General features: G+C 34.2%; 2 protein-coding genes across 3 annotated transcripts in view; one reads left to right on the top strand and one right to left on the bottom strand.

Moving 5' to 3' along the window:
• The window catches only part of LOC127845792 (E3 ubiquitin-protein ligase MYLIP-like), a 239,331-nt gene that overhangs the window by 42,753 nt on the left and 182,047 nt on the right, over nt 1-14,531 (bottom strand). The gene's annotated exons all lie outside the window — the stretch shown is intronic.
• The window catches only part of LOC127846070 (uncharacterized), a 41,402-nt gene continuing 35,376 nt past the window's right edge, over nt 8,506-14,531 (top strand). The window contains exons 1-2 of the mRNA XM_052377248.1: nt 8,506-9,596; nt 10,233-10,529. Coding sequence (XP_052233208.1) covers nt 9,239-9,596; nt 10,233-10,529 — 655 coding nt within the window. The 5' untranslated portion in view covers nt 8,506-9,238. The remainder of the gene's footprint in view (nt 9,597-10,232; nt 10,530-14,531) is intronic.

Genomic DNA, 14,531 nt, shown 5'->3' with positions numbered 1-14,531 from the left:
GCCAATTAAGGATACAATGGTCGCGATCACAGGTTAGTGCCACCCTTGTATATCTGCTCTTGGCATGTTGTTCTTACTTACTGTCAATCGAAGATTTGGGTCTTGGGTAGATATACAGCTTGTTGTCAAACCGTTCCGATCCGAATACTTAAATAAGAAGTTTTTTGTTAAGAAAAAAATCATAACTGCAATACAAGTCTAGCTTTGATCACGATATAAATCATATAAACATTTTATGAATCGGTGTTGATATAAAGTGTGTTAATTGACCTTGTGCTCGAATTGTTGTGTTTGATTTTATTTACTTACAATGCCTTTAGTAGTGGGACATAGCCAGACAAAGTACTTGTCTGATTATTTGTGTAAGGGATCGTACACAGTGTTCTCGTATTCTGGATATAAAACGCTCCAGTTTATGTACGAGAGGGACGTTTTTGAAGTTGCGCCTTTCTTTTCGGTAAGTACCGTGCACAGTACATATATATATATATATATATATATTATGATATGATTATATATTGTATATATGGGTAGATTGCTCACTATGTATTGTTCACGATGTCTATACATAGTTATTTACGGGTGCATACAATCACCGCAAAGTACAGAAAAGCATCGAATAGCACCGAAAAGCACCGAAAATACACTCAATTTCTCGCTATATATATGCAATATATCGTTTCTAGTGTGTGTTAACGGGTTTAATTAGTTAATTAATGGTTATATGATTGTATGTCTATACTACAAAATTGGATAAATATCGGCAATATACCGACCGAAATGCTTTTCCTGTGAAGACCGAAAAGCACTCAATTTCTCGCTATATATATATATATAGAGTTCCTATAAACGGATTTAAATTAAATAAAAGTTAAGAAAAACATGTGTGGAAAAATACCAAATACGCCAGATACTTCATTCTGATTTCGTCAATACTGTACAGATCTTAAATTTACGGATCATTGTAATTTCCTGCAACGATATCTATTCATACGACACACGAACACTAACACGGATCTTAATTAAGCAGACAAATGCTTCTGCTATTCACAAATTCACACGAGCCGCACTTTTATAAAGGATAATAACTGAATATACACTTATTGACAGAGATCAACGCAAATGTATATTATGTAACCTAAATGACATCGAGGATGAATTTCACTTTGTTCTTAAATGTCCTTATTATAATGATGTTAGGAATGCATTAATTCCGAAATATTATAGAATCCGACCGAATATGTTCATGTTTATTAAACTACTTAATAGCACAAACAAAACTGTATTAAGAAAGCTAGCCATGTATTGTTTAACATGCTTTAAAATAAGAGAAAATGTCATATATATGTAGTGTTAAATAGAAGTACATTTTTCACAAAAAAAAATAAGGTCAGAAATATGTAACTGTATCTATATTTTTGTAAACCTATATGCATAACATTGTGTGACCACTGTGTATTAAACCCATCCATGTACCATTCTCACGAAATATGTTCACGAAATATATTTCGTGTTTATTTAGATTATTTATTCTTTAAAATTATGTGTGTTTTTGGGTGTACTTCAACGCATGCTGTTATTTATATGTATGTTAATAACGATGAGCTTCACATGCTTAAGTCAAAAATAAACTATTCTGTTATATTTGCAAAGGCAGCAGCATCATACTAAAACAATCCCAGAAAAATAATGAATATCAACCGACATGACCGACAGAAATGATTCGATGCACGATGTGAATCAAAATTTAGTTTAAGTAATACGACACAAAGAAACTTTTTTAGTTTACGGATCATTTCGGCTTAGAGGACTAAGACAGTCATGTAAAATATCAAATAAAATATATAGTTATAATCAACTGGTAGCAAGTTATAAATATATCGGCAATGTACCAACCGAAAAGCACTTCATGCTGTTTATCATCTTATACGTAAATTGATGTAAATGTTTTAAGTTTTTCTAATTGACGTGAAACTCTTAAATAGAAATTGCAGCATGAATTTTAGTTCATGTGCTTTGTATTAATAATAGCGATTTTAATGGTTCCATTAAAACCATTTATTGCGCGAGCATCGAGACACTTTTGAGTTATTGATGTTAGCACAATGCAAGGTGACACAATATTATCAGTTTTTAATTATGTGTAATTTCATTCGCACCTCTCGCTTAACTCAACGTTCAAAGGCACGCGCACTTTCACACTTTATTAGCGCCGTCTTTAATCTGTTCTATCTCTTTTTACAGAACAGATTGATGTGAACTTAATGAACACAATTATTTTAACTAATGCAAGTTTAGCTAGAATTAATATATGACTTCTTGCTATACAATCATTATCATTCGAAAATGGATCTTATTTAATTGTGGTTCCTTCTTTGAACTTATGCTGTCCGCCAACATATAGAAAAGGTAGTGTCAGTAATAAATGTATTGCTTTAGATTCACATGTTTGTTTTTTTTAAGATATGTAAGATGCAAATGTGTCTAACTTATATTGTTTTCTGGTCTTTAAGCTATCTGATATATGTGACTACGTGCTATTTTGTTGGAGAAATGAAAGATTCAAATGTGTCTTATTTATATTTTATCCATGTATCGTGTGTATTCAGTGTCATGCGAAAATATATCTTATTTCTTAATTTCCACCTTCACACTTTATTAGCGCCGCCTTTAATTAGTTCATTAAATTAATTAATTTAATATAATGTGCAACGGTGAGGTGGATCAATGCTCGTTGTTAATTTAAATACACACCACTTCAGCAATAAATGAAATCAGTTATTTTGGCTGTAAATCCATTTTTTTCCGTACAGTAGCCATGTTCCTGTGTATTGAGCTGATAAGATCACCACAGCAAGTTGCTAATACACAGTGTAGACTTAAACGAAATTGGTTATTTTGACTGTAAATCCAATTTTTCCAGTACAGTAGCCATTATGACCATGTTCCTGTGTATTGAGCTGATACGATACCCACAGCAGGTTGCTTATACACAGTGTAGACTTCCCCTGTTTTATTATAGTATTTGTTATTTACCTGCTTGGAATAAATGACGTGTATTCATTCGGGTCTGATGGCGTTTTGTTAAAGGTCATTTAATGCAGCAAAGCTGGTTTTCTGACTTAATTTTTTAATCATTTCAATGTAAAAAAGAAATAATGAAACAATGAATGTGTAATTTAATTCTCAACTCTCGCTTAACTCAACGTTCAATGGGACGCGCATAGTTCTTTTTATAAATTATGTACAAATATAATATGCTGTACATTGTTGTTTATTTACTCAAGAAGTACCAGAAAGAAGCATTGTTATGTATAAAGCGCTTTACTTTTTCAAAATTCTACATTAAATAAAGAAATATCGTATTTTTTGGTTAAGTGTACGTGCTTGATATATATTCATAAAATAGCAGTTTTTTTTTAAACATTCGGTCTTTAACCTTTAATTTGATGCAAATGAAAAGAAGAACTGCCTTTTTTATTTTTATACTTAAATCAACATTTAACGAAGTCATTATTGACTAAATAAATATGTACATTTTTTCACTCCATTAAAATCGGCCCTTATAGTTTACTTTCATGTATATATAGAATAATTGAGTGCTTTTCGGTGATTCTATGCTGGCGCGATAGTGCTTTTCGGTTGCAAATAAAAATACTTTTGTGCGTGATCTTTACACTTAAATCAATATTTAACGAAGTGATTAATTACTTAATTAATACGTACATGTTTTCAATCCATTATAAACGGCACTTATGGCTTACTTTCATGAAAATATGAAGAAATTGAGTGCTTTTCGGTGATTCTGTGCTGTCGCGGGAGTGCTTTTCGGTCGTCACATGAAGTGCTTTTCGGTCGGTATATTGCCGATATTTATCCAATATGGGGCATTAATACATCATAATAAACACAAGGTAGTATAAATATGCATGAAATATAACCATTTTTATCTAATTTAGTCCATTAACACACAATAGAAACGCATTTTTGCATATATATTGCGAGAAATCGAGTGCTTTTCGGTCTTCACATGAAGTGCTTTTCGGTCGGTATATTGCCGATATTTATCCAATTTTGGGCATTAATACATCATAATAAACACAAGGTAGTATAAATATGCATGAAATATAACCATTTATAACTAATTTAGTCCGTTTACACACAATAGAAACGCAAGTTTTCATATATATAGCGAGAAATTGAGTGCTTTTCGGTCGTCACATGAAGTGCTTTTCGGGCGGTATATTGCCGATATTTATCCAATTTTGGGCATTAATACATCATAATAAACAAAAGGTAGTATAAGTATGCATAAAATATAACCATTTATAACTCATTTAATCCGTTACTCACACAATAGAAACGCAATTTTTCATTTATATACAAGAAATTGATTGCTTTTCGGTCTTGACATGAATTGCTATTCGGTCGGTATATTGCCGATATTAATCCAATTTTGGGCAAAATGTAGTATAGACATACATTCATATAACCATTAATAACTAATTAAACCCGTTAACACACGCTAGAAACGATATATTGCATATATAGAGAGAGAAATTGAGTGCCTTTCGGTGCTTTTCGGTGATTGTATGGACCGACTTAAATACCAATAGAGCGTGACACAAACACAGCACAATTGTTTATTTCGGCAAACATTTTGATATTATTTGCTTTTAAACATAGCTTTTAATGACTATTGATAGATGAATAATGTTATACTATTATTTGTAATTTCAAAACATGTTACTTGGTGATTTTATTCACGTTCTATAAATACATCAGTTATTCTTATTAACCTGATGCCTGTTGTCTGCTACTGTTACAATACGACGCTTAAAAATGTGGATTGCATAAAGTTAAAGGTCACATTCCGTGTGCACTATATTACTTGTAATAATGCATTATAAATATGTCAAGCATGTTCACTTTAACAAATACGATACTTCTTTATGTAATGTAGAATTTTGCAAAGGTAAAGCGCTATATATATGACAATGTTTTATTTTTTCTTGTTGATTAAAAACAAAAACAAAATATAACAATACATATCATATGTGTACATACTTTTTTAAACCAATATAATGAATCACGTGATGTTTTTATAATTTTGTTAAGCGTGCGTGATATTGAACGTAGATTTAAGCGAGTTATGCGATTTAAAAACTGATACCACTCAGCTTGATTTACAATTCATGTTCCAACGCGCCAATGTATTTAATTAAATGGTTTCATGAAATTGTGTTTAAAAGCATAACGATTGAAAGTCAGTAAGAAACACAGTTTTGCACATAAAATGATCGCCAACAGACCCGAATTAATACACTTCATAAATGCCAATCAGATAAAAAACAATTCCAATAATACAACAGGGGAAGTCTACACTGTGTATTAGCCACCTGCTGTGGTTATCCCTATTTATCAGCTCTATCTCAGGCACCTGGCTACTGTTATGAACAAATTGGATTTACTGAAAATAACTGATGTCATTTATTGCCAAATTGTTATGTACATATAAAATAAACAACGAGAGTGGACCCACATCATTGTTGCACATTAGTATAAACTTCACTGTAATCTAGGCGCCCCGTAATCTGTTCTTAAAATAGACATAGCCTTAATAAAGACGGCGCTAATTAAGTTGGATATTAAAGAAGCTACATTAAGCGCACTGAAAAAGATGAATTGGACACATTTGCATCTTTCATTTATTACAAAGCATGTGAATATGTACAATACTTTTATTACTGACACATTATTCTTAAAGTCGACGGACAACATAAGAGGGAACCACAATTAAATAAGATCCATTTTCGCAGGATAGTGGTTTTTTTAGAAAATATTCACATATTATTTTTAGCTTGCATTAGTTACAATAATAAGTTCGCGTGCCATTGAACGTTGAGTTAAGCGAACGGTGCGAATTAAAATCTGAAACTATTATGTCATCTGTACTAACAGCATTAACTCAATGGTGTCAAATCCTCTATAGTCAATTAAAGGGGCATTTTCATTTTTTGAAGTAGTTAAAAACCAACTTGTAGTGAGTGATATTTTGATGCAACCAATTGAAACTTTTGACTTTAAATGACGAAAAATCGGATATGGGTGCATTGTGTGTGCTATGTATAAAACATGACAGTCACTACAAAATCGTATATATAATATACTCTGTAAGAGACGTTACATATTATGACATTTCAAATTTAAACCACAAAATTGACAATTATCCAAAGATATATCATTCATTTTAGTGAAGGAATGATATATTATAATAACCATGAAAAGTATTTCCGTTTGACTATGCCTTTAACGAAATAATTTTTCATAATAATATATATAAAATAAACGAGAGTAATGATACCTTCCTTTCATGTATAGTGTACATGTAAGACAAACAGATTCTTTAAATTCATCGCTGTCATTACATCAGTCTATTAGCATCTCATTCGCAATGAAATAATTTGCATTTCACGTGTGCAGAAAATGATTCATATTTTGGTAATAGGAATTGTACTTCTCTTTAGCGTATCTTACAAAAGTATAAGCACGCATTGCAGAAAGCACTTTTTAGAACAAAAAAATCAACGAAAGACTGACTTGCCTTTCGCTAGTAGTAAAATCGTTTTAAACGTCTTATGTAAACAAGACCACAAGCTGAAATAACTGCACAAAAATATGAGATTGTAAACGTATATTGCATTTAACACCAGAGAGAGAGAGAGAGAGACTTGAACGCTCCAAGGCTGCGGGTAAAAACTTGTACGAATTGGTCCAAAATCAACGAATTAGTATGCATTCATAGTGCAATGTTCTCGTTTAAAGTAAAATTCACTAACAAACTCAAATTCGTATATTCGAGCTCTCATCATGATTTTGATTTCAGTCTTCATGAAACGAGTCTTAATTTATACAGATTTTTTGTTATTGTACGAATGAGTAAGTGCTAATTATTAGATCTAGTTGATTAAGTGCACACTAATTTTGAAACATGAAATAATAATGTAAATAGCATTCATTTCTGTGAACTCAGGTTTATTCGCGAATATTAGTATGTTCAGTAGTCAGGCTAGAGACCGACCGGAATGAAAATAATGAGCTATGTAACAGAACTTGTTTTCATTGTACAGATAAGATCGAGGATGAAATACATGTACTCGTTCACTGTCCGTTGTATGTTGATGTTCAGGAGGGTTGACATAATTTATAACTGATATAGTCTTTAATTGTAAGCTATGTAAATATTGTCGTTGTTTTTAGGGTCTGTTAGTTATAAATCAAGCGTGGGTAACCATTGCTAATGAGTTAATTTCCGACCTGGTCATAATATACTTGATTTCTTAAACCATTTTATATTATGCGCGTTAGTGCATCTTATCGCAGTGTCATTGTTTTACGTAAATATATTTATATATCTATCAACGGTTACTAGATTTACCGAAAGCGCGGGTACAAATTAATGCTCGTGTAAACACGTTCATAAAAACATAAATTGCATCAAGATTATGACTTTGTTGAAATTATGATCTGTTTACGTCGTATTTGCTCAATCAGCATTTAGTAGTATAAGTCTTATAATCTAAGTAATTTACGTCATCAACAATGCCACCAAAACCGTTTATGCGATTCTAATTAAGAGCGCAGTATTTAGCAGATTTGAATAGAAACCAACACTCGTTAAGTCATGTAACGCGCTAAAGAAAGTATATAATGGCCATTGAAGAAACATGCCTAATTTGTGAAATTTCTGAAGTCGCGAATTCTTCAGAATTGTGAAAATGAGTCGCGAACTTGCAATATTTGCGAAAACACGTGAGTTTTCCAAATTGTGATTTTTTAAAGATTAAATGTAGTAAATAGTTAGTATTCAATAATTTCATTTTTTTTACACTTCATTTATTCGGAAATTTAAACATCGCATGCCATTAAACTGAAATAATGACCCTATGATTATATCTTCAATATACTTAGTATAAGAATAATTTTTGTGTGAACGCATCTCCTTGCAATTTCAATTGATTTTCTTTCAACTCATGGACATTATTCAGGGCGACATGCAGTTGTGCGTAATTGCGGAAAGTTATGTACTGTCTATTATGTAGAAAGTTATGGCCATTGGAATATCTGATTCTATTAACCCCAATTGTTCCTGAATCTGAATACCTAATTCCCCCATACAAAGGTTAATATTTATGTGTAAATTGTTATTCATGATAACAATTCACTGTCTCAGTAAAACGGCTATTACCGTCAAACACAGTATTTATATAGTATTCCGTATCTGAAAAAGTGTTCATTTCATAAAGCATGTATGTTTCCTTGGTTAAGAAAAAAAAATATTCATATGTTGAATAAGGTTGAGCATTTTGATCGAGGCAATGTAAATACAAACACGCTTGTATGTGTTAGTGTTATTCTATTATATCATTAAAACACCCTTGTAAATGTTTGGTCATATCTTCTGACCACATCTAGAATATCAGAACCATACTACGGAATTTCAATAACATCTTTTGCAAAAATTGATTGTGTATATTTGTAAGTATTATACTGAATAATACAAATAAATCCGTATCAACTCGCTTTCAACTGTGTTTCTGTTTTTGAAGTTTTTAATATGCATTGTTTATTCGTACACAGTACGGTGTGCCAAACCTGTAATAGTGAGAATTGAGCCATGAATACATTGTATCCTAAATGAATACACAAGATCCTTATCAGTGAATTCATTATATGATTTTCTCCAGAAATGAGATACACAGTAAATTCGCTGCTGCCTAATACACAACTCATAGTGAAACATTTGTAATTGAAAAATAAATGACCGCACACTATAGAATCGTCATTATAATTATCATGTTTCTTGATATTACTTGTTTTATCACAATCGTATATAAAGTAGGGCGAGATTATTAATAGCACTATCCGGATTCCGTACTTTAATAATACTTGTTAGGATTTTCAACTAAATTTTCTGAGTCCCCTAAACCTAAATTTTCATAAAGGACCACACTCGTGTCACTTATATGCAACGTTATGAATGCCCTTCGTAACGGTCATTTGGTCACGCTTGGTCAATATTTGTGCCCGCCTGAGCCCCTCCCCTGTGATGACCCCACCAATTTAAGGTAAAACCTAAGAAACTGGTCGTATGCATGCGCGATAAGAATTTTCATCCTTCTTTGTCCCCATCTCACCTGAATCTTATTTTTCTCAATTTCTCTTGTATGAACGGAACATGAATATATTGTTTTTTCTTCACATCAAATCCCGTTCATTGTACATTAAACCATATTTACAGGTTGTTGTTTTCGTCGTCGGTGCAAATGACATCGGCACAAAGACCCCGGTTCGAGTTTTTGAGGACATCGTGGCACTCTGTGAAGGGGTACACAACGCTACACCAAGCGCGACTATCCTTATATCCGAACTACTCCCAAGGGCACGGAACCGCTTCAATGGCAACGGTTATCGACAAGACTTCCTAGAACACTGGAACTACGATGCTGGCGTTGTCAACAAGCTGCTACGCGAGTTTGCCAGCAAGGTGCCGTGGGTTCGTGTCATTGAACATCCGGAATTCCACACCATGTTCGGTAAACAAACTTACGTTTTACTGTATCTTCTTATACTATGTGAACCCGTAATATCGATCCACACGTTTAACTATCGATAATGCTTTTGGATATTTGAGTTTGATAGTACTATTCTTTCGCCCGCAAGTAACTTCAATTTTCCCTGAATATGTAATATGAAAAGACGCTACAATTGGCTAATGTTTTACGCTCTCTTAAAGTTTGTTAACTATTGGCCTACTTACATCAAGCTTCCGTGCGGCAGAGTTTGAGAGGTCGCATATAGAACGGGAGGTTATGGGTTCGAAGACCGCCAATATCAGGATGTTTTGACATTCAAAAACTATTTTGCTAACACACATTGGAAAAATATAGATGTTGACATTGGTGATCAATCTTGTGGCACTGTTATTATATATTATGTATTCAACATAACTATGGTGGTATCATGGAATATCGACCTCGACTTAAATGTCCATCATCTTTAATTATGGCGAACAACGCAAATTCGTAACACATGGGTGTTTCGTAAACAATGCGAAATTTTAAATTTTGAAGAAAAACTTAACTGCTATTCTTATTATTGTTTATCTATACATTTCTCTAAAAACAATAGTTGTTCATTTTTTTAACAATCTTAGCTTGGTCTCATTGCAGGAGCCAATGTCTATCTCCTCAGCAGAGATGGTCTGCATCTGACCATAGATGGTACGAACACGGTTGCAAGCAACATAGAAACAGCCGTCACGTCTCTAACGAAACCAACTAGACCGACTTACCCAGGGCCTGATACTCAGTCCAGCCGTCCCGCGCCTACACATACAACACCGACATACGAATATGGACCCCGGCGTTACAGTGATGTTCTATCAGGTCAGGGCGTAACGTCACATGGTGGTGGTGGTGGTGGTAGTAGGGGTGGTGGTGGTAGTGGTGGTGGTTGTTGTGGTGTTGGCGGTGGTGGTAGTGGTAGTGGTGGTGGTGGCGGTGGTGGTGGTAGGGGTGGTGGTGGTGGTGGTAGGTAAATTGTGGTTGCAAGGATGGCAACGAATAGGATGACAATCTGTTTTGGGCGGGGTTTTTGGGCTAACAGTTCAGTTCATTAGGTCACATGAAACCCTTTAATATGGCCCGTTTGTTGTTGAATTGCTGATTAAAGTAATAATTGAAAGTTCATTTCCTTACTTTTTAATAAAAGTCTTTACGAACTCCAGGTTCTTCTGCTAGAAGTGCCTTTAATGATTTAATTCAAATATTTTCTGTATATAAGTTGTGAGTTAGTTTCTTCACGGTGCGTATATTGTATATTGTCATCTAGATTTGCGTGTGTAAAAAAAACCGTTAAAACAGGCCGACTTTGTCCGCGATTTACAGGCCGACTACGACCCTGCCATACAATATTTTGATATGGTTAGAATCTGTAGAGGATCTTCTTTACAACGGTACCATTACAATTAATATCGGACGAATAATAATGCATTTATAACCATTTATATCGGTTCCTGGTTTTCTTTACGGCATTAGCGTGTGTAAAAAAAAACGTTAAAACAGGCCGACTTTGTCCGCGATTTACAGGCCGACTACGACCCTGCCATAAAATATTTTGATATGGTTAGAATCTGTAGAGGATCTTTTTTACAACGGTACCATTATAATTAATATCGGACGAATAATAATGCATTTATAACCATTTATATCGGTTCCGGGTTTTCTTTACGGCATTTGCGTGTGTAAAAAAACCGTTAAAACAGGCCGACTTTGTCCGCGATTTACAGGCCGACTACGACCCTGCCATAAAATATTTTGATATGGTTAGAATCTGTAGAGGATCTTCTTTACAACGGTACCATTATAATTAATATCGGACGAATAATAATGAAGTTATAACCATTTATATCGGTTCCGGGTTTTCTTCTCGGCATTTGCGTGTGTAAAAAAAAACGTTAAAACAGGCCGACTTTGTCCGCGATTTACAGGCCGACTACGACCCTGCCATACAATATTTTGATATGGTTAGAATCTGTAGAGGATCTTCTTTACAACGGTACCATTATAATTAATATCGGACGAATAATAATGCATTTATAACCATTTATATCGGTTCCGGGTTTTCTTCTCGGCATTTGCGTGTGTAAAAAAAACCGTTAAAACAGGCCGACTTTGTCCGCGATTTACAGGCCGACTACGACCCTGCCATACAATATTTTGATATGGTTAGAATCTGTAGAGGATCTTCTTTACAACGGTACCATTATAATTAATATCGGACGAATAATAATGAAGTCATAACCATTTATATCGGTTCCGGGTTTTCTTCTCGGCATTTGCGTGTGTAAAAAAAAACGTTAAAACAGGCCGACTTTGTCCGCGATTTACAGGCCGACTACGACCCTGCCATAAAATATTTTGATATGGTTAGAATTTGTAGAGGATCTTCTTTACAACGGTACCATTATAATTAATATCGGACGAATAATAATGAAGTTATAACCATTTATATCGGTTCCGGGTTTTCTTTTCGGCATTTGCGTGTGTAAAAAAAAACGTTAAAACAGGCCGACTTTGTCCGCGATTTACAGGCCGACTACGACCCTGCCATAAAATATTTTGATATGGTTAGAATCTGTAGAGGATCTTCTTTACAACGGTACCATTATAATTAATATCGGACGAATAATAATGAAGTTATAACCATTTATATCGGATCCGGGTTTTCTTTTCGGCATTTGCGTGTGTAAAAAAAAACGTTAAAACAGGCCGACTTTGTCCGCGATTTACAGGCCGACTACGACCCTGCCATAAAATATTTTGATATGGTTAGAATCTGTAGAGGATCTTCTTTACAACGGTACCATTATAATTAATATCGGACGAATAATAATGAAGTTATAACCATTTATATCGGATCCGGGTTTTCTTTTCGGCATTTGCGTGTGTAAAAAAAAACGTTAAAACAGGCCGACTTTGTCCGCGATTTACAGGCCGACTACGACCCTGCCATACAATATTTTGATATGGTTAGAATCTGTAGAGGATCTTCTTTACAACGGTACCATTATAATTAATATCGGACGAATAATAATGAAGTTATAACCATTTATATCGGATCCGGGTTTTACCATAAAGATTTCCGGATAGTTCCGGGTTTTATACCTCCCCGCCAACCGCTATTTTCAAAGCGAATGTGTAGAGTAACATTTCAAACAATAAACACAAAATGGAACTGGAGTTTAACGTAGTGCGCAAATTGGAAGTGATAAGAGTAATTTATTTTTCAACTTGTCAATCTTCGTAGTATACGTTTAGTTGTGAGATGTTAACGGTTTCCCCCAAAAAAACATGCCTTCGCTGCGAAGTCAAAGTGGGTGGGGAACGAGACTGCTTGTGGATTTCGAGTTGCTGGAAGTTTGTAACGAAGCTGCTTTTGTGCAATATTCAGCGATTTTGCAAGCTGTGTGTTTGAAGTCGGAGATATATATTGCTGACATTAATGATGTTGTGTACGTTCTTGTGCCCACTGATCTGCATATGATACCAGTGGGAGAGCATCTAGTCAATATAAATTGCCGCCTAAGAGTCTTTTGATGATTTTTGCTTTGGCAGACTCTTGGCTCAGACTCAGATTTATTCTGAACGCGAATTATTTCAGCTAGGAGAGCATCCTGAATCCCACATAGTCTGCAACAGATGTTTCCTGGTCGAGTGGTTGGTAAGTTTTATCGTTAATCGTTATACATGCATATTACACATTTTACATTATTTGTGCTATTTTTGACACCCATTTTTCATGCTGATGAACCAACGGTCAGTGCCAGTAGTCCTACTGTCATTGGTCTGTGTGCTTGTTGAAAGTACATGTAGAAAGGGTTGTTTAGCTCCAATAAGCCATGTTGCTCTTTTTTGGATAAAATTTATGGCAGTTGGCTTTTTTATCTTTGTGCAGCAACCTCTGCCGCCTCATTTTTTGAAAACATTAGTCGCACACTGTTCATATTGTGGAAAAATGAGTCGTGCATGTAAAAGTAAGAAAAATGGGTGGTTACTATTCAACAATGTGAAAAAATGAGTCATGCATTGTTTAAAATACTTAAAATATCAGTCGCAAACATTAGAAAAATGTAAAAAAAGTGTCTCACAATGTTGAAAATTGTGAAATATGAGTCGTACAATGTTGAAGGTTGTAAAAAATGAGCCTCGCAATCTAGACAATTATGGAAAAATAAGTAAGGGGACAAAAATTCCACTCGTCTGCTCATATTGACGTGTGAAATCTTTAAAGGACAAGTGAATTTCCCTAAAGCGCTCGTCCTACAGGACGAGAGAAAAAGCTGATGTTAAAATATGTATTTTAGGACCCGTAAATAATTAAATAAAATCATTTTCTTAAAGGGAAGTTAAAGCATATCTATTCCGAAAGTAGAACGAGAATGAACTGGAAATTGTAATTGTAAATTTCATACAACAGGTGCGCATTGTTATGCGAGACTAAGTCGCGAGTAAATATTGGTGTCAATGTTGACAGGGAAACATCAGACTGCATTCACTGTAAGTATTGATTTTTAAAGCGGGTATATACGATTTTTTATATGTGTTTAATTCTAATATATTGATAAAATATGTTACAATAACACAAAATAGGCAAGAAATATTATACATTAAAGCCCAATTTCATAAATTGCAGCAAAGACAAATTAGCGCCCCGAGCCGATAGTGACGTACATATTTTCTTACAATAACCGAAGCATTCGTCTTTGTATTAGGATCGGAGATGGTGTTCGTGTGTCGTATGAATAGATCGATATCGTTGCAAGAATTCAGATAAACCGTTAAACTAAGTTTAGATGCACATCGTACATGTATGGTATACATGCTGGCGAATTCGGCTGTACAGCCGTTTTCAATTTCAGAATTTAATATCTGGCTTATTTCGCATTTTTCGACACATGTTCTTCTTAA

The sequence above is a fragment of the Dreissena polymorpha genome, chromosome 9, assembly GCF_020536995.1.
Source record: "Dreissena polymorpha isolate Duluth1 chromosome 9, UMN_Dpol_1.0, whole genome shotgun sequence".
Lineage (NCBI taxonomy): Eukaryota > Metazoa > Mollusca > Bivalvia > Myida > Dreissenidae > Dreissena > Dreissena polymorpha.
Note: the sequence above shows the minus strand (reverse complement) of the source record. Positions and strands in the feature narration are given on the sequence as shown.